This window comes from Coloeus monedula (genome assembly GCF_965178545.1).
Source record: "Coloeus monedula genome assembly, chromosome: 23".
Taxonomy (NCBI): Eukaryota; Metazoa; Chordata; class Aves; order Passeriformes; family Corvidae; genus Coloeus; species Coloeus monedula.
The window spans coordinates 1,898,974-1,919,514 of record NC_138803.1 but is presented as its reverse complement, the minus strand read 5'-3'; the positions used below and the strand labels follow the sequence as shown (position 1 = coordinate 1,919,514).

The window sequence follows — 20,541 nt, the reverse complement described above, 5'->3', positions numbered from 1 at the left end:
GAAGCTGTTTCAGCTTTGACAAATGGCAGGTGGAGGTTTGGTACCGCAGAGCAGCAGGGAAAGGCAGGAAGGCACCACTGAAAGAGTCTAGGCTGAAGCAGTGTTTAAAGTGAGCAGGGATGGGAGCTGCCCCTGCAATGTGGGCTTGCAGAAAAAAAAATAGGGCAGGTAGTGAAGTCCATGCTTGCAGGAGCAGGATTAAAACAGTTGGATGAACAAATAATCTAAGATTTAAAAGTAGAGAATGTATTTAAGGCCATTAAACCAGGCTCTTATTTAAGGATTATCTCCAAGAAGCCAGGCTAATAGCATGGTGAGGTTACAAAGTCAAGTGATCAAGGGAGAGAATGCTGATGTTAAACTTGCTCATGAAATGTTAATCTGTGTGCAGACACTGCTGCAAGTGCTCCGACTGTCACGGAAGGAACCTCAGAAAACAAAAACAGAGCCCAGCCCTTTGGGGTTCCACTCTGGCAACTCAGGCACATCCTGCCACTTAATAGGACACTCCCTGCGGGGGCAGGATCAGGTATAAACAGGTTTAATAATATAATTAGAGATACGCCTGCTGCACACGTTCAGGGTTCTGGAGGCCTTCCCTTGTACAAACCACTCTGGCTATGCCTTCTGCACTTATAATTCCCATATTTAAGGATTCCCAGCCCATCTGGATCAAGACTGTTTAGAACAGGAATTAATTCAGTGCTGTCTAGCTGAATAATTTTCAGCTCTAAATGAAAGCTATATCTTGGCAGCCAGCAAACATTCCCAAAACCCTCATGAAGAATCCATGTCCTCCCATCAAGGTTTGGCTTGACGTCAGTGGATTAAGCATTCTCCCCAGATTGTTGCTCTGTTTGTTGCAATGCAGCACTTGAGATAAAATGTGCAGGTCTGTGTGATGAGAGACAAGGTTTTCGTGGTTTAGGAATGATATTCCCCAGTTCACTGTCTCCACCAAGAATCCCCCAAACCAGATGCCTCTCACTGCCCCCCTTCCCCTCCACTTTTCTGCTCTGGGGATAGGATTGAGAACTGGAGGCACAAAAGGTGCAAATCATGGGTTGAGATAAGAACAATTTACTGGAAACAGCAATGAGGTAAGGAAACAACCAGTAATAGCAAGAATACTAATAACAAAGAAATTATGTACATGGAAAACCACAACAATACCCACCAGCTCTTCCTGACCACACCACGCTTTCCCCCACGGAAGGGAATGTCATTCTCCCCCAGGGAGAGTCCCTCACCTCCCCGCCCTGGCAGTGAAGTGCTTGGTATAGAATAACAACCTGGACCCACCCACACGGCTCCAGGCTCTGCCCCTCATGGCTGCTGGGAAAAAAATTCACCGTGTCCTGGCTGAAACCAGGACAAATGTGCAGGTCTGTGCGAGGAGATGAACATCCCGCTCTGCAGCCAAAGCCCAGCGATGTGCACTGGGCTGCTGCTACTCTCTTGGGCATCCCAGGTGTCCCGGAGCACCTCCCCCTGCACATCCCTCTCCTTCCCACGGCCCTGCCCACACCACCCTGAGGCACACCAGGGTTTGCCTCCTTTTCTGGGCAGGGCTTGTGGATCTTCAGCTTGCCCAGGAAAAAGAAATGGGCTGAATACTCCATCTTGCTCCAGGGTGATCTTCTTTTCCCTGGATATGGGGCAGGAAGAGAGCTACAGTGGCTTCTGATTTTAACCCAGTCTAGTGAAGAGAGTGTTCCATTCTGGGTGTCTTCCATTATTTCCGTGATGCATTTAGATTACACCAATACATTGCAGCAGGAAAGGGCAGCGTGCTGGCTGCTTCTGCAGTTGCAGACTAGTGACAATGCAGCCCATGACAGGCAGACCTGAATGGCCAGATGAGCCTGTCTGGATAGAACGTGACTACAGTCAGGGCTAAACCAACAAAAATCTCAGCACACAGCACAAAAAGTACTGGTTTTCCTCATTCTTGCTAGCTCAGCTTTATGCAACAGTCTTCTTTACCTGCCATACCCTTCGCAGCCTACAAGTAAAAAAAACAGAACATCCCTGCTTCTCTTCCCATTGCACGTCTCCCAAAGTCTAATGACAGTTCTGATGCAGGAGCCTTGTCCCTCCCCAGCCTCTGCAGAGCTGACAGTGCATTGTGCAACAGCCAAAGGTCAGGGCTTTGCAGTGGGAGCCCCTGTAAAAGTCCGCAGCCCTGGGCTGGGTGTCAGATCTGTCAGCTGGAGGAGAAGGGTTAGACCAGATCTGATGATCCCCAGTGAACTGCACCCAGTGCCCCAAAAGGAAGATCAAACCTAAACCAAAATACATGATGGTCCCTGTTGAGACAAATTGGAACTCCTTGACACCAAAACCCACCTGTTCCTGCAGCAATACAGGACCTCAGATCCAAAAGGAGATTCTGTTGCTTTCCTGGCCCCTGGCAAGGCATTGAGCTACCGGTGGGGAACAGGGCAGGAGCAAACAGACACGGAAAAGCCCATCGCCAGATCATAGGTCAGGATAGAAAGTTTAGAAAATACAGGCTAGTGGTTCAGGAATCCTCTATCACAGGGATCACTGAAAGTGGGGAAGAATATCCCGGGGTAGTGGTGATGTTACACAACCTCTTCAACACTTCCCAAGGTATTTGCTGTGGGCCACCACGAGTGAGCTCAGTGGTGAAAGGCTGAGCCAGGGTGACTCTTCTTGTGTAATGTGTTCTGTCCTCGGTGATTTCATCATGTGTACAGTCACCTCAGGATTAAAACACAGATATCTAAACGCAACCTCTCACCCTCTGCCACAGCACCAAAGGGGCCAGGAGACATGACCAATGCAAAGGGGAACCCAAACCAGCACAATGGCACCAACACTCAGCCCAGCACTATCTGCTCCCATGGCAGCATGTGGCAGGTGTCTCTGGGGTCTGTCCCCAGGATCAGCACAGACCTGGGCCCTTGTTTGCCACAGCCCCATGTCGTGCACAGGTCAGGGGATCAGTCCCTGTTTGGGAGGCACCAAACACCCACCTGTCCCTCAGGAGAGCCCTGAGCTGCCAAATCAATCTCATCCCCCTGGACTGGGAAGGGAGGGAAGGGGCTGTGTTTGTGAATGTTCAACCGTGTCACACCATCCCTCCCTTTGACACTCAGCCCTGGCCCTGACCCCAGCCATGGGAGTTTCTGGTACTGTTTCGTCTGACCTGACCAAGAGGAAACCTGGGTGCTCATTCTGGGAGAAGGGATGAGGAAGGAGTGGAAGCAAAGGACGGAGTATCTGTCTGTACCTGTGTCTGTAGCTAAGGAAGATTTTTGATGGCAAATGACCCAGGGAGCCATGAAGAGGTGTCTGTAAAGGTTGCAGCTGGCACAGCCCTGTCCTGCTGCCATGGGACTGAGGATCTGTCCCTGCTCACCTGGGTTATGCAGTTCTCCTTATGAGAAAGTGAAATCCATGCTGAGGAACTAGCTGCTGAAGGAGTGTGCTCCTTCCTGTTCTTGGAGCATGACACATCCCTTCACCAGCTCCCAGCTGATGTCCAAGACCAGCTGCAGGTCCTGTCATCTAGAATTTAAAATAATTCATGATATCAAATATATTAGAGACAGAAAGAGTCTTTCAGAGCCACAGAATAAAACCTGTCGCTGAGGAGCAGGGACCCCACACTGCTGAGGTACCCCCAGATCCAGCCTGGGATGGGCTGGTGTAAGGCTGGTGGTCATGGGGTATGGCTTAAACCAGAGCAGGAAAACTCACAAACTCACTGCCAGCCCCCCTCCCCATCTGCCATGTTCCTGTGTAGGAATTGTCCAAACAGGCATCTGGGCTGGGTTTTCTGGCCACCATAAAGGAGGCATTTGCAAGGCAGTGTCTCTGCCTGCTGATACAGTCAGAGGGGCCCTACGCTTGTGGAAGGAACCAGATGTAAAAGCAGGGTGAGTACATAGGAGTGAGGATGGATGTGTGGAACAGAATGGATTTGCACTTGGAGAGGAGGAGATGAACCTGAGCATGGAAACAATGCAGTCGTGGTGAAGTTTTTCCCCTGAGTGGTGCAGTTTGATGGTTTCACTCTCACCATACACATGCCCTCAGCAATCCTCACACCCAGATGAGTGTCCTGTGGGCTGGGGATGAGGAGGAGCCGGTATCTCAGTCAGTACCTGGCCAAAATCCAGGCAGCAAACTACCCTTGTCCGTCTGAGGGCTGGGAAATGTGTGTGGAAATCCCAGGTCATCCCAGGCAGTTATAGCAGGCAGGCACAGGGTTAAGGCTGTCACATTTTTGGGAATTCACTGATAGAAGTGAATGTGCACACATTATTTGTCCAGTTCTTCTGAGAAAGAACAGAAAGCAAGAGCTACAGAGTTGTACATTCAAAGAAGTTTCATCCAAGCTGCTGGAGAAGCCCCAGGCCCTCAGTGCAGCCACAGAGACTGTACCACAGATACACAGCTAGTCCAGCATTTTTGGAAGGTATCATATTCACTGAACACAGGAGTTGCAGCCCAAGTCTGTGCCTGGGGCCATGATAGCATTACCAGGCACAGGGAAATCCTGGGGAAACAAAAAACTTCCGCTGCTCGCAGAACTGGTCTCCAGCAGGAAAAAATAATGTGCTCAAGAAACCCCTGACAGCCCCTTGGGCTTGACATGACTGTTTAGTCAGACTAAACGAAAAGCATTTCAGGCCCCAAGAAATGGGTTTTGGTGTGCAGCAGCACCGGCTTCTGTAGGACTGGGGCACTTCTTGCTAGTGCAGCAGCTCTTGGAGGGCACACTGCGGGAAACTGAGGCACACTCAGCTCCGAGTGCCAAATGTGTGCTGTCACTGCCTTGATGTCCTTTTCACAGAATCACAGAATCATTGAGGTTGCAAAAGACCTCAAAGATCATCAAGTCCTACCTGTGACCAATCTCCACCTTGTCAACCAGCTCAGAGAACTGAGTGCCACATCCAGTCGTTCCTTGGACACCTCCAGGGATGGGGACTCCAAACCCCCCTGGGAAGCCCATCCCAGTGTTTAACCACCCTTTCAGAGAGGAAAATTCTTCCTGATGTCCAACCTGAACCTGCCCTTGATGCCACATGGGACACCTGATACAGCCTGGGGAGTGGGGCTGAGGCAGTGCCAGCACAGGTTGCAGGTGCCCAAGTCAGAGCAGGTGATGAATACAGGAATTAAGCATGTCAAAACCTCAGCTGAAGCTGGACCAGGGCACCCTTTAACATCACAGCCCAGCCTAATCTCTGATTTTGTTTGTCAGCTAAGCTGAAAAGAATGCTCACTGCACTCAGAGTGATACCATCTGAATTTTCTGCTTTGGCAAGGGGTCTGACCCCTTGTTGTTGTGGTGCTGCAACATTTCTAAAGGAGAATAAAACCCCCCGGAGTGTGTGACTCTGTACCACTGGCAATCCAACTCTGCCCCACTGCTCAACTGCACTGGCAGAGTTGAAGGACAGCTGGAGCAGTGTGAGTGTTATTTCAGGTCAGAGCATTTGAAAAGCATAAATCAAATCTTTAAAGTCTTATAAGTAGTTTAAAAATAATGATTTTTATTTTTTAAACCACCGTGGGCACTTATTTTCCATACATTGTACAGTTCAGGTTAAACTTTGCTCATAAGCTGAAGATTTCCTTAGTAATTTGGAACAGCAGAACCAAATGTATTGCTTTGAATGAACAGATGAAATTCTCACAGATGTACCTGGTGTCTAAAATGGGAGGCTTTGAAAAGGAAAAAAAAGAGAACACTGAAATATTTGTAATACAATAGCAACACACGGAAGAATTAAATCCAATTTGACCTATTTTCTCCTTTAACCTACAGGAAAAGTATTCCCAAATCTGGGTTTGCAAAGGTCCCATTACCACATGGTACTGGTATTTTGTTTCCAACTGAGAAAAGCACAACAGATGACAAAAAGAAAAACATAAAGAACATTCAGCTGGTTTTTTCTTAAATAAAAAAGGAGGAAAGAAACTAAAATTATGTAACTGTTTTTCTCTTTCATCTTCCAATAGCTCATGACCACTGCAGGTGGGATCCCTCCTATTTGAGCACGAACATCTACAGCTGCAGAGGTTTTCAGGAGCAGAGAGTGACAGGACTAGGCAGGGGATGATTTTAAACTAAAAAAGGAGAGATTTACACTAGATGTTGGGAAGAAATTCTGCCCTGTGAGGGTGCTGAGGTGTGGTGGCTGGTGAACATACATTACAAGGGACAGAGAGTTTTCAGTAAGACAAGTCCCTAGTACCACAAGAACCACTTCATGTTAGGGTGGCCGGAAGGGCTTCTCCCGGGATGCTTGTTCTGTTCTGTTAATCTATCCCAGTTTGAATTCCCCAGTTGGCTGCTGGCCTCTAACCCTCATCCCTCCCTCAGGGTTCCCCATTGGTCCCCATTCCCTGGTCCTGCCTTTTCCCTGCCCCCAGATAAAATGGTGAGCTTTGGGATCATGTTCGTATTTGCCTCTGCAACTTCCAGCAGTGTAGCAGCAATAAATGCTCCTGGCAGAACGCACACAAATGCCCTGCTTGACTCTTTGCTACCAACCATAACACTGAACCCACCCGTGCTTCTGTGGGGGCACGTGGGACCCCACGGAGCCGGGCAGGGACGGTATTACTGAGGCCCTGGCACAGGATGCCCAAGAAGCTGTGGCTGCCCCATCCCTGGAAGTGTCCAAGGCCAGATTGGATGGGGCTTTGAGTAGTCTGGGCTACTGGAAGGTGTCCCTGCCCATGGCAGGGGGTGGAATGAGATGAGTTTTAAGGTCCCTTCCAACGCAAGCCATTCCATGGTTCTATGGCGTCAGTTCTTCCTGTCTCAAACAACCAGGACTATCCCGGTCTTCTTTACCAAACAGCTTCACTAAGGAGATGGTGAGAGCTAAAGGCACTTTGCAGCCAAGGTCATGCCTCAGTGAAGTTAGGCAGAGCAATAAGAATAAAACAAAAGAGAGAAAAGAACAGAAAGAGAAGCTCTTTCAAGTCTCTTGGAGCACAGGTCAAGGGGTTATTAGAAGTTTAATATTGATTGGATCCTTCAAATATATACCAGCTTGAAAGCTCTAAGCAAAGAGTTTGGGCTTGCTGAGGATTAAAACATGAAAGAGAAGACTTCTCTTTTAAAAAACCATTGCACAGCTGTATGTTTTCCCTTGTTGTCCATCACCCAGCTAGCTCACAGGTACTCATATGTGTGATCACTCTGGTGTGAGGATGGCCAAACTGCCTAAACACAGACAGTTTAGTGCTCTCTTATAGCCCACCTGTTTTTCAGTCATGCATTGCACTTGCCATTGTTCTTTGGAAAAACAAATATATCAGTGTTGTTTGTGGGGTTTTCCCCTTCTTCCATCTCTGCCTTCCTCTCATGATCCTCTGATTATTGTGTTCCAGAGTGCTTTTGCCCTTCTTTTCTTTCAGGTACACCCACACAGGTTTCTTTCCACACCTTGGGCTCAAATTACCACAACGGGGTTGATAAGAGCAGGAGCAGAATCCTCAGCAGGTGTCAGTTCCCTGCCCTGGAGATCAGTCGGAGTGAGGGGGTTCATCCCTTCCCTCCATTACAGATCCAGCCTGACACAATTCTGCCACATTCCTGTTATAAGTACCACCTTTACCCAGGCTACTTGCGGGGCTGGGGATCTATGCAGGAAGAGGAAAAATTACCTACTTTGTTATTGCTTAAAATTGTTTCACGTCCCTCTCCTGCTGCAACAACTCAGCTCAGCACAGGAAGAAGGTATTTCCTGAAACCGATGCTGGTGCTGAGCCCCTGAAGGATGGATGGAACTCCAGGTATCAAACATCAGGCCTGCACACACAGCAGCTGCTTTTACCCAGGGAGTGAGTATGGCAATCTCAGGAATATTTCTGTTAATATAACCTTTAGGACATACCACAGGGTGTTTATGCTTCCCACCTAATACCCAGCTTAAACCGTGGCATTTAAACACCAGATCTAGTGATTTCAGTAGAATCTACATGGCTCTCCAGATCTGGCCCTTTAGCTCTGAGTCGTTTCCATTGCGTGACTCTTCATCCCAGTGGCACTTGGCACAGGCACTGCTGTCCCTGGTGACTGCAGTGGAGCTGCGTCCAGCGTCCCGGGAGAAGGTTTGTCCACATCCCACTCTTTCAGCGCAGAGACAGCACCCAGAGCCTGCCTGGAGGACCGGGGCCTCTGGGTGCCCACCAGGCAGATCCGGGGCTCTCCGGGTTTCTCCTGGCAGCTCCCGGGGTGCCCATGCCTTGCTCCCAGCTTTGCCCGGGTGTTTCACTGGTGGCTTTCCCCGGGCTCAGTGCGCGTGGCCGGGCCAGGGAGAGCTCTCGCCCAGGACACCCGCGGGTGGGAGGCCACGAGCGGCCCCCCTGGCCCTCAGGGCTCCTTCCCAGGGCAGCAGCCGCTGGCTCTGGGCTCCCCAGGCTGAGCTCGGAGCCCTTAGCCAACACCCGGGAGGTGGACAGTACTGACCCCACTCCCCTTCAGCCGCCGGCCCTGGACACAGTGACCCCAGCCCGGGACAGAACGATCCCGGCCCGAGACAGAACGATCCCAACCCGGGACAGAGCGATCCCAGCCCGGACACAGCGATCCCGGCCCGGGACAGAGCGATCCCAGCCCGGAACAGGGCGACCCCAACCCGGGACAAGGCGGCCCCGGCACGGACAGAGCGATCCCGGCCCGGGCCAGAGCGATCCCAGCCCGGATACAGCGACCCTGGCCCAGGACAGAGCGACCCTGGCCCGGGACAGAGCGACCCTGGCCCGGGACAGAGCGATCCCGGCCCGGGACAAGGCGGCCCCGGCACGGACAGAGCGATCCCGGCCCGGGACAGAGCGATCCCGGCCCGGGACAGAGCGATCCCGGCACGGACACAGACCGGCCCCAGTCTGAAGCGGAGCCTGAGGAGGAAGGTGCCGGCCTTCGTTGGCGGGAAGATCAAACCCCGCCCCCTCCCCGCCCCTTGTTACGAATCAACCAATAGTTGTTGCAGGACGGTGACAGACATTTCTACCATCCAATGGCGCACAGCCGAGCGCACGCCACGCCAATGAGCACAGCGCAGGGGGCCGAGCGCCACGCCCCTCACTTTATATAAGGAGAGCCCGGGCAGGGCTTCTGCTGTTGCGGTGCTGCCCAGACACGTTGCGCGTCTGTCCCGGCGCTCCCGAAACATGGTGAGCGGGGCGAGGGCCCGGCGCGGCGGGGGTAGCCCGGCGCCGCTCCGCGCGCTGCAGAGGGGAGGGGGGCACGGGATGGGCGGGGGGACGGCCCCGCCGGGCCGTGGTGGGCGGTGGGTCCCGCTGCCCCGAGCCGCGTCTCGTCCCGCGCGCTGTCGCTCCCGCCGTCTCATCCCAAAATGGTGGCGGCCTCGTCGAGAACATGGCGGCCCACGGGACCCTCAGCCCCGGCCGGCTCGGGGGTGCAGCTCCGCCCCGGCACCGTCAGCCCTCGGGGCCGCCCGTCCCTGCGGACCGCGGGGCCTCCTGCCCGCACAGCGCGGGAGAGCGGCCTGGGTCCCGCTGCGAATAAACGCGGGGCACCTCCGCGCGGTGTGCGCGACCCGCAGGGGCGGGGCGAGGAGCCCGTCCCACCGCCCTGGGTGTTGCCGAGGTGCTGCTCGCTGCCGCTCCCCCGGTCCTGCCCCGGGGCCGGCCGTGGTGTGAGGGGGTGGGAGCGCCGGGGTTGGGTTGATGGAATGAATTCCTGAAGGACTTGGTGAGACTGGCTGGCGAGAATGACCTGGTAAATTGAGTCACCTTGAAAGGCGTGACAGGGGCTGGGATGTCCCACAGGACAGGGTTCAGGTGCTGAGCTGGGCAGCACAACTGGAGTCTGGGATGCGCGTGCGGCTCTTCCCCGTGAAGGTGTTGGCTTCCTACATCTCTGAAAAGAGATTGTCAGAAGGTTACATGGATTTACAAATGTAGCAAGACTGCTACTGTAGGCCTGTGAATGTGTGGGAAATACTTGTTGAGCTGTAAATAATTGTAAGTCACAGTGTAGGTGGGATGTGTTGATGTGCTCTTACCCTTCCCTGGGGGGCTGTTTATTGTCACAGTTTTCAAATAAGAGTATGAATACAGCCCCTGGTCTCTGTGAAGGATACAGGTTCCCTGAAGTGCCACCCCAGGGAAACAACGTTCATCCATATGGTGTGCTGATGAGTTTGCTCTGAGCTGGCACAGCCATTCTCAGGAAGCTTGCCTTTCCATCAGCCTCATGCAGGTGCAGCTGGACTTTGAGCACCGTGCTGGGGAGTGCAGAGGGCCGAGAGCCTGATCCAGCAGTGCCATGGAGGAGCTGGGGGGATTCAGCCCAGCAATGAGTCTGCAGCTGCTGGAATGGCAGTGACAGGATACGCCAGTGCCTTTCAGCTGGAGCATATCCTGTAGGGAAAGGACACAGAGGCTGGGCTGGAGAAATTCTGCCTGAAACTTTCTATGCTTGCGAATAATGTGTATAAGTGTGGGGAAAGCATTTAGTGTTAGTTAAGTAAATAACAGGATTCTGTCGTGGGTTGAATACAGCATTTACCAGCACTGTTTGTATACATTTAATCCTTTTTCTGAAGCTCTCATCAGTGATGTGTGAAGGCCCCGAGCTATAATGAGTGTGAGAGTTCTCTTGCCTGTCATTCCAACTTGGAGCTGATACTTTCAGAACAAAATCTGAGCGTTGTTCTTTAGTATTCTTGGTGCTGTGAAAAGGCCATGCAGTGCAAAATGGGCAGAGAATCTGTTAGTGTCTGGCAAAGATTTGTGTTTCATTAAATAGCTACATACTACTTAAAAGTCCTTAATAAAGTTGTAGGAAAGCAGTTGAAAGAATTCTCAAAGCAGGACTAACAGTAGCGCCAGGCCAGGCTTTGTGACTGACCTTTCCAAGTTTTGAAAACCTGCAAGGATGGAGATCCCCTCCCATGTCTTGTGACCTGTTCCAGGGCCACACTGTTGCACTGAGGAGGCTTTTCCCAACACAAACCTGAGCCTTGCAGGAACCTCTGAGAATCCAACCTGGACCCACCTGCAGAGCAGAGGGAAGCCTTCTGTGCTGGCCCTGTGTCTCCTTTTGTTCCCTGGCACATGGTTTGCCCTACTGAGGATAAGAGAGCCCTGTGGGGTATTCAGGCTGGTTTCTGTGGGAACCTCCAGGATCTTTGCAGCAGAGCTGCCTCTCAGTTACTGCTGTTTGTGCTGGTGCAGCGAGTCACTGCCCTGTGTGTTGAACTTTGTATTTTGTCAAAGTAAACATGCCATGGTTTAATGTGGCACCTGTAGCACCTGGTCTGTGGCTGTGTTGCCAAGTTGTACATTCAGAGTTGGAAGGGACCCACCGATGCCATGAAGATTTTTTGCCTTTTCTTTTATACCCCTGTTATACCTTTTTACAACTTCTGTACTCTCAGTGCTTTTTGCCTACATTCTTGGACTTGTTTGTCAAGCTGAGAGACTCAACATTTTAGAAGCTTTGTAGCTGGGGATCAGTGTGCCCCAGACCCCAAGGTCCTCTCCAGAACACATTCTGTAAACCAAGATAGAACCATCCAGGGGAAGGCTCCTTGGGGAGGGGGGCTCACTTGAGCCTCTCACTGGGGAATCTTTGATAGATCTGCTAATTAGTAACACCTAGAATATTACACCAGATCTTTTGGGGGTGCATTGCAGTGTGCAGTGAGGTGCATTTGACCTGGATGTGTGCACCTAAGGATCCTTAAAATAAATACCAAGGTAAAATTCCTTTTTCCCCTTCTAACAGTGTATGACTCTTGATTTTAAGACCAGGAAAAAGCATCACCACAAGGGCCATTGAGTCCAGCTCCTGGCCCTGCACAGGACACCCCCAAGAATCCCACTCTTTGCTTGAGAGTGTTGAGTTCTGTCAGCCCTGGAGTTGTGACCACTGCCCTGGGGAGCCTGTTCCATTGTCTGATCATCCTCTGGGGGAAGGATGTTTTTTTCATACCCAGGCAAACCTCCCCTGACACAGCTTCCCTTGGGTCCTGTCACTGGCCGCCAAAGAGCTCTCTGCCTCCTCTCAGGAGGAAGCTACAGACCATGCTTAAATCTCCCCTCTGGTTAAACAAGCCAATGTGGATGTGGACTAGGCAGTTCCCGGTCATGGAATCACAGAATGGTTTGTGTTGGAAGGGATGTTAAAGACCATCTGGTTTCATCTCTTCCACTAGAGCAGGTGGCTTCAAGCCCTGTCCAGCCTGGTCTGAGACACTTCTGGGGATGGGGCAGCCACAGTTTCTCTGGGCAAACTGTGCCAGGGCCTCACCACCCTCACAGGGAAGAATTTCATCCTAATGTCTAATCTGACCCTATCCTCTATCTTAAGGCTGTTTCCATTTGTCCAGAGTCCCTCTCCAACTCTCTTGGAGCCCCTTTAGGCCCTGGAAGGGGTTCTACATTCTCCCCAGAGCCTTCTCTTCTCCAGGTGAACACCCCCAGCTCTCCCAGCCTGGCTTCAGAGCAGAGGGGGTCCCGCCCTCGGAGCAGCTCCGTGGCCTCCCCTGGACTCGCTGCAGCAGCTCCAGGTCCTTCCCGTGCTGGAACCCAGGGCTGGAGGCAGCTCTGCAGGTGGGGGCTCAGCTGAGGGGGCACAGGGGCAGAATCCCCCCCTGCCCTGCTGCCCACGCTGGGGGCTCAGCCCAGCACACGGGGGGGTTCTGGGCTGCCAGAGCACGTGGCCGGGGCACGCTGAGCTTCTCAGCCACCAGCACCCCCACGTCCTTCTCGCCAGGGCTGCTCTCAGTTCATTCTCTGCCTGGCCTGTACTTGTGCCTGAAAGTACTCCTGCTTATCCTGAAATTCTAGGGGACCAAATGTCCCATCCAGTCATAGGGTCTGAACATAGTTTTGGGTAACAGTCACATTAAACTGCACTGTGTGTAGGCTCTTCTAGAATGTGCTTTACTGACACTCAAAACTAGATGTGGAATATAAAATGTCACAGATGGACCAGGAGTTTGGAGATGTCTCTATTGTGGTTTGGCTTTTACCGTTCAAAGTCCTATGTTGAAATATGAAAGAAACTGAGTTTATGCTCTGGACATCAAAAGGAACTTGGGAATCCATAAATGGGTAGGAACAGATAATTTTGCTGCCATGAACTATTTTGTACATAGTTTTCATGAGGTAGATTTGTCTGGTGTTAAGGAGTTCAGTACTTCGTGTGCAGTGGTGTGGTTTGAAGCCTGATAGGTCTGTATTTGTGGAGGGATGTGAAGGGGTTTGTTAGGCAAGGCCTTTCCTACAGAATGACAAAGTTTCCTCAAGGGATCAGGAGAACATTTTTTTGATTTTGTGTACATTAAATTAAGTGCTCCTGGTTCTTGGGAGGATTTTGCTACCGCTCATGGCTGTGCTCCTGGAGCCAGGATCTGGGTGATGCTGTTCTGGACACTTAGGCCAGTGACAGGCATGATCATCAGCTTTTCTAAATATTTAGTGTTTGGTATGAAGAGAGGAATTGGCTGAAAAATTTGAAAGAGTTGATCAGACTCTTCCTGTCTGATTGAAGAACAATAAAGAGGAATGAGCTTGTAAAAATGATAATGTCCAAAAGGGTTTTTCTGGGTGGAGCTGCTGATGTCTCAAAGGGACTTTTGTGTTCTGTTGTGTTTTGTGCCAAATGCCCCAACACCAAGACAATAAGGCCAATGTTTCAATGGCTTTGCGGGCTGGCAGTCCCGCCTGGGTGTGCTGATCGTTTGCTAAACAAGGGCAGTGCTGTTTGTGCTGAGTGATGCGTTTCTGTCCCGCAGCGCGAGTGCATCTCCATCCACGTGGGGCAGGCGGGCGTGCAGATCGGCAATGCCTGCTGGGAGCTGTACTGCCTGGAGCACGGCATCCAGCCCGACGGGCAGATGCCCAGCGACAAGACCATCGGCGGGGGGGACGACTCCTTCAACACCTTCTTCAGCGAGACGGGCGCAGGGAAGCACGTCCCGCGGGCTGTGTTTGTGGACCTTGAACCTGCGGTCATAGGTAATCATGGCCTGTGTGCCTGTTCCACACTGTGCAACATTGGCACGGCTTTTGGCTAAGGGATCCGTTCCTCTAGTCCTGAGAAATGCTTTGGGGCTTTAAATTTTTACTGCATAAAGCTTGCCTACACCTTGCTAGTGATGAAAAATACTTGGCTATGTTCATTGAGACTGGCAAATGTGCACTGTGGAGCTTTCAAGAATTTCAGTATTGCCTTCTGTCAGGCTGTGGAGTTAAATGGGTCTCATGAACATGCTTCATGCTTTTGCTATGCAAGGAGCAGTTACAGCCCCTTGGAACAGTATGGCATAATGTGTGCTGCAGTCAGTAGAACCTCTTTAGGAGACACAGTATGTATCATTAGGAAGATTCCTTATTGTACATGGGAATGGTTCCTGTGGTTTCCCAGAGCAATCTGTGTAAGCTGAACAGTGCTTGCAAAAATGAGTCCCATTAGCTGGCCTAAATTCAGGGACTTCTGAACATGTACTTCAACTTCCTGTTGCCTTACCTTTGAGAAACAATCCTCTCCTGAAAATGAGTTCTGTTCCAAGCTTTGGAAACGCTGGCTTTTGGTGTTCTGATCCCATGCATCAGCCACTGACCAGTCCTCCATCCTGGGGCACTCGATGCACTATCAGCTCAATGTGAGCTTCCAGTTTTACAAGACCCTCATCCCTTGTGTCAGGAATCCTGGTTTTCCTGTCACCAATATGTGCCAGAAGTAATTCTTCTGGGGCTGGTTTTTGGCTGTCTTGCCTCAATTAGTGATTTGGGGCTCTTACAGCAGAGGTCTGTGTTGCCTGTGCTCATGCAGTTGCTGTGTTTTATCTTTCTGCAATACAGAGTTGGGGAAATGTGTAAATGTGCTCAGGCTACTCCTCTGTACCCAAACCATGGCTCTCCTGTAACTTCTGTTCAGTGTAATGCACCAGACCCCTTTTTGTGGCTAACACAGCAGAATGAACCTCTCAGGGAGGCAGAAGGCTGTGGGGCTGCTCAAGGGTGGGAGTGCTGGGCTATAACTTTGAAATGAGCCCAGGCACCCTTGGCCATACATTAATATTCCCAGGAGCTGTTGCAGGTCTGGCTTTGTGCTTTTTTGAGCCCTGTGGCTGTTGCCTCCTCTGCTGCTGGCCAGGTGGTGGCTCTGAGCAACCAGGAACGGCTGAGAAGTGAGATGAGGGAGAACAGGTGGCAAAACAGGGCAGAGGAGATGGTGAGTCTTGGAACAAATGCTGAAAAGTAGTGAGTGTTCCAGTGCTTATTAGTGATGCAGGTGTAGTGTGGGGAGATGGGCAAGGTTGGGAATACTCAAAGTTAGGGCTTTTTGTTAGAGGTTACATCACGTGCCTTTCTGGGAGATAGCTGCCCTTCGTTACTCCTGCCTGGCTAATGTGAAAATTACTGCTCCAGTTTCCTGGGCAGGGCTAGCATGAGTCTCTCCATTCATGCAGCAAGTCCCTATGCACTGAATTTATGAAAAACCCATCTTTGTGCATGCAGCAGCTCTGCAGCTGCCACATGTGTGCGCCAGGGATTTCTGTCCTTCCAGATCAGTGCTGGTCTTGCAGAAAGCAGCAGGATGATGGATATGCACCACCTCTGTGAATGTGGTGGTAAAATACCATCAAACTTTCCACCACAAAATAGGGCAGTGACATCTGGGAATTCAACACAAGTGTCTTTAACAGTCTACCCCAGCTAGACTTGAAAGGACAGTATGTCTGGGCAAGCTTGGTTTAGCTGTGCCCTCAACTAAGTCCTTTATTCCAGGCACACTTTCATAGTCCAGTGACCAATCCTCTGAACTGGACAAGTTTTGTTACTTCCTGAGGACCATCCTGGCTCATGCTACCCCTGTCTGCATAGGATAAAGAACCATTTTATTTTGGTTCTGTATTTTTCCCTTATTACCTATATTTGTCCCTTGTAATGTGGCATGGTATTGCAGGAAGTCTTAGACACATGGGTATTTGAGATGGTAAACTTTTCCAAATTGTTTTTATTTTGATGCAGTCTTAGAAGTACTTTAGAATACTGGATTGCAGACTGCAGTGGGAGCTGCTCAGCCTAAACTGGTTTGAATAGTAACTATATTTTTACATCTTAAATTTTACTTATCTTTGTCTTGCTTGTTCTATTTCAGATTAATGAATACATGCAAACAGGCAACTTCAGCTGTAGCTAATAAAGCTCTCTGCTGTCCACCTCATTTAAATTAAAGGATGCAATACTGCAGTAGCACACAACTCAAGAGTGCCTTGAGCTAAACCAGAGACAAAGCTCTTCTGAGTGTCTTTGTACCTTTCTGGTAGGACAGAGCTTTAGCCTGCTGGGTGTAAGTGCATATTTATGGGAACTAGTGGCTCTAAATCAGTCTCCAAATGTGTAACTGCTGGGGGATGCTGGATGCTGTGTGTGCATCTGCACAGTTGCTTTAACACAGCTGTGTGGTGCTGCAGCTTACAGCTCAGGCTTTAGATAATTGCAGAACTCTCCAAGAGCATCTCCTGTTCCTTTTGAGCCCTCCTCTACCTTTGGCAAAAAATACAGTGAAGAGAAAGGGACATGCAATCAGTGTTGGCTCTGCCTGCCTGCAGAAGCAATACAGCAGCATCCTGGAGGGATTGGGAAGTAAATGGGAAAAGCAGGATTTCAGCTGCTGAGCTGCAAAATGGGCCTTAAGCTGTCTATACTGGAAGAATGGTTCTGTTGCTATAGTCCAGTTTTAAATTGCTCTGACAGGTCAAAATTCTAAACTTTAGTGTAAAGTAGAACTGTTTCCTAAGCAGTAGCTTAATTTTTCTTAGTTATTCAGCATTTAGGCTGTAGGAAGTATGCAAATCATCATACCTACCACTACTGATAGGTAGTTGCTTTTTATCTCTAAGGGTTTAAGTATGTTACTCTGGACACCCTCAGAAGTTTGAAAAAGCTGGTCTATATAGAAAATTAACTTACAAATAGTATTATAATGTATATCTTGTCTCTCCCCAGATGAAGTTAGGAATGGGACATACCGGCAGCTCTTTCATCCTGAGCAACTGATATCTGGTAAAGAAGATGCTGCAAATAACTATGCTCGAGGTCACTACACTGTTGGGAAAGAGATAATCGATCTGGTTTTAGAGCGTATCAGGAAGCTGGTAAGACTTCACTGAAGGCTCTGAAACATCTGTTTTACAGGATTTGGAAATTAGGTTATCAAATGCATAGCCCTATAAACTGTGCTTTAATGTCTTTGTGGTAGGAGAATCTATGGACTTAGTCTGCATCTGGCTTTATTCTTAGCCAGCTGAGAATGGCTGGATTATTCCTGTCAAATATGGCTTTCAAGTGCTGATGAGGCGCCTAAAACTTCATCTATAGTTTCATGTTCAGAAAGCCAGAACCGAGAATTATGATTTGCATAGTTCCTGCTGGAGAAGGATTGGTCTCTGGCTGTGGCTCTTTCAAGGAAGTTTAACTAGGAGTGCTTTCTTCTGTGGTTTAGACTACTGTTTGCATTTCCTGCTATTATGATTTCTGGATTAATTTTATGGTAATAACAGAAGAAAAGGAATAAATCTCAGTAAGTTGGAATGTTTCAGCCTCCCCAGTACTTTGATCATGTGGCAGACTTATGAAGGTGACTTAGGAAGTTCAGGTTCGCTATTTAGGGCTGCTAAGCATGTCCATTGCCCAATCTGTATCACAAAGGTGGGAATTCTCATTGCACAAAACCCAGGGCATACCTCTGGTGCTTTGATATGGAATGCTAAGTGAGTCTCAGTGAAAAGTTCACCTTTTGCAGATCACAGCTGGAATTATTCTCAACACTTGATTGCCGCAATCTCTAATTAAAGCAAAGATAAGTTTGCAGCAGGCTGTACTTTGACCTGAAAAACAGTCACAATTTCTTTGTACAAGCTGTTGGAAGTCTCTGTTAATCCTGGGAACTGAACAGAGCATCATGTGGCACCTCTTTGTGAGGACAGGGCTGTCTAGTTTTGTCCTCTGAGAAGAGTGAATGAGACTGGCACTGTAATAGCCTGTGACAGCTCACTTCACTGAGCAGAGATGCACACTTGGCACTCGTACAGGATTAGAACAGTAGCTCTGGGATGGGGGATTGCTCCATTTTTGTGCAGAGAATGCCAAGTAAGTGTAAGGGATAGATAGTGTGTAGGTCTTGGAATATTCCTGCTTTTCTTGTTCATTGTTAATGGCCTCAGCTGAGAATTGGGGATAGAGGGAGTTTTAAGCTAGCAATTTGAAGTCATCACCGTCCAATATGTAGGGGGTTTAAACCAGCCAAGAACACTGTTTTTTGTGGGGCACCTCCTTGACTCTTGGTGCATAAATTCCTTATATCTGAAGCTTAAACAGTTGGTATGTGTCAGAATTCAGAGCTGTCTTTCTTGAGCTTGATTGGGGATTCTTAATGTACACAATGTCTTGAACACCTGTATTTTCTCTTTCAGTCAGATCAGTGCACTGGCTTGCAGGGCTTCCTGATTTTCCACAGCTTTGGGGGAGGCACTGGATCTGGTTTCACCTCTCTGCTGATGGAGCGCCTCTCAGTTGACTATGGGAAAAAATCCAAGCTGGAATTTGCCATCTACCCTGCGCCTCAGGTCTCGACAGCTGTTGTGGAGCCCTACAACTCCATCCTGACCACCCACACCACGCTGGAGCACTCTGACTGTGCCTTCATGGTTGACAATGAGGCCATTTATGACATTTGCTGTAGGAACCTGGACATTGAACGCCCCACCTACACCAACCTCAATCGCCTCATTGGTCAGATAGTATCTTCCATTACTGCCTCCCTCAGGTTCGATGGTGCCTTAAACGTGGATCTTACTGAATTCCAGACTAACCTGGTGCCTTACCCTCGTATCCACTTCCCGCTGGTGACGTACTCCCCGATTATTTCGGCAGAGAAGGCCTACCATGAGCAGCTCTCCGTGTCTGAGATCACCAACGCCTGCTTCGAGCCCTCCAACCAGATGGTGAAGTGCGACCCGCGGCACGGCAAGTACATGGCGTGCTGCATGCTGTACCGCGGGGACGTGGTGCCCAAGGACGTCAATGCTGCCATCGCTGCCATCAAGACCAAGCGTAGCATCCAGTTTGTGGACTGGTGTCCTACTGGATTTAAGGTAAGTCTCAGTTCCAACATGATTTCTTAGCCTTCTCATTCACTGTCCTGGGCTTATGGAGTGTATTTGCTCATTGAGCTGTTCTGTAGGTACCTGGTTTTTATTCTGAGATGTGGAGATTTAGGTTCTCATGTAGAGCTGTTTTGTGAGTGACACATTTTAATCAACTCCTGTTGTCTGACTTTGATTATTGCCATTGTCAAATACCACAAAGAAACTCATGGTCTCTTCCGCATCTCCTGTAGGTTGGCATCAATTACCAGCCTCCCACAGTGGTTCCTGGGGGCGACCTGGCCAAAGTCCAGCGGGCAGTCTGCATGCTGAGCAATACCACAGCCATTGCTGAGGCCTGGGCTCGCCTGGACCACAAGTTTGACCTGATGTATGCCAAACGTGCCTTTGTTCACTGGTATGTTGGAGAAGGGATGGAGGAGGGGGAGTTCTCGGAGGCTCGGGAAGATTTGGCTGCACTTGAGAAAGATTATGAAGAAGTGGGCACAGACTCAATGGATGGAGAAGATGAAGGTGAAGAATATTAAATCCAGCGGTGAATTGCAAGTCTTTGCCATTTTACTGCCTCTTTAGTAGCAATGTAAATCATGTCAACTGATTGGAATAAACTTCTTTAATCAAGAACTTTGGTAGTGTCCAAACACTATGTACACTCATTAACTATATGCAGTCAGCAGTCCAAGAGATGGAATTCCTGTCTGAAGAAGGTAGCTAAATAAAATAACCATGCTATAGTTCAGTCAGTTCTTGTCCTTAAGGCATTGCTATTTGAAGAGCTATTAGTGCCCAGAACATGAGACTAGATTGAGCTAGAGCTTTTTCTGGAAGGTGTTATAGTGTTTTCTGGAAGGTGTTTCTGGAAGCTGTATTTTTTCCAAGACACTAAAGCTGGTGTCACAAGAGGCAAAAGGAACTGGTTACTGTGTTACCCATAGAAGACGCAAGACCTTCAAAACCGCAGACTGTTTGGGTTAGTTTTCTCCTATTCTTAGATGTAGTGAGGGGGCCAGTAACTTGAGATGCAGTAACCTGGATGGGGAGGGGATGCCCAGGAAGGGTGTGCTGTAGCATGATGAACCTGCCACTGTAGCAAGAACCTCAGCAGTGGTTGCCCTTGTGTTGCTGTGCCCTTCCACAGAAGGAACTGGAGTCCCTGTCTGCAGCTCTCTAGAGTCAGACTTTGCCAGATGCTATCTGGAGAAAAATCTGAGTTAACTGGCCACAGTTAAACACCTTCATTTTCCCTAAAACTAAGTCTTTTGCAGAAGTAGTTATTCTATGGGTTCAGATATAAACACTGCCATTCTGTGGAAGCTGATGGAACAGGAGAGGATTTGGCTAATCAGGTTTGTCTTCAGATGTGAACAGCCTCTGTCTGAAACCTTCTGCA

General features: G+C 49.6%; 1 protein-coding gene across 1 annotated transcript; it reads left to right on the top strand.

Moving 5' to 3' along the window:
• Positions 1-9,064: 9,064 nt before the first annotated feature.
• Positions 9,065-19,766, top strand: LOC309581612 (tubulin alpha-1C chain-like). Its single transcript, XM_082296312.1, has 5 exons — positions 9,065-9,174; positions 13,770-13,992; positions 16,993-17,141; positions 18,459-19,139; positions 19,385-19,766. Exons 1-5 carry the CDS (start codon positions 9,172-9,174, stop codon positions 19,676-19,678), a joined length of 1,350 nt encoding a protein of 449 aa, XP_082152438.1. The 5' UTR covers positions 9,065-9,171; the 3' UTR covers positions 19,679-19,766.
• Positions 19,767-20,541: the final 775 nt, after the last annotated feature.

What these genes read in the sequence shown, in the direction of transcription:
- LOC309581612 (XM_082296312.1), top strand. An exon ending in CCTTGAACCTGCGGTCATAG is followed by an intron (nt 13,993 to 16,992) that starts GTAATCATGGCC and finishes GTCTCTCCCCAG; the next exon opens with ATGAAGTTAGGAATGGGACA. An exon ending in GGTGTCCTACTGGATTTAAG is followed by an intron (nt 19,140 to 19,384) that starts GTAAGTCTCAGT and finishes CATCTCCTGTAG; the next exon opens with GTTGGCATCAATTACCAGCC.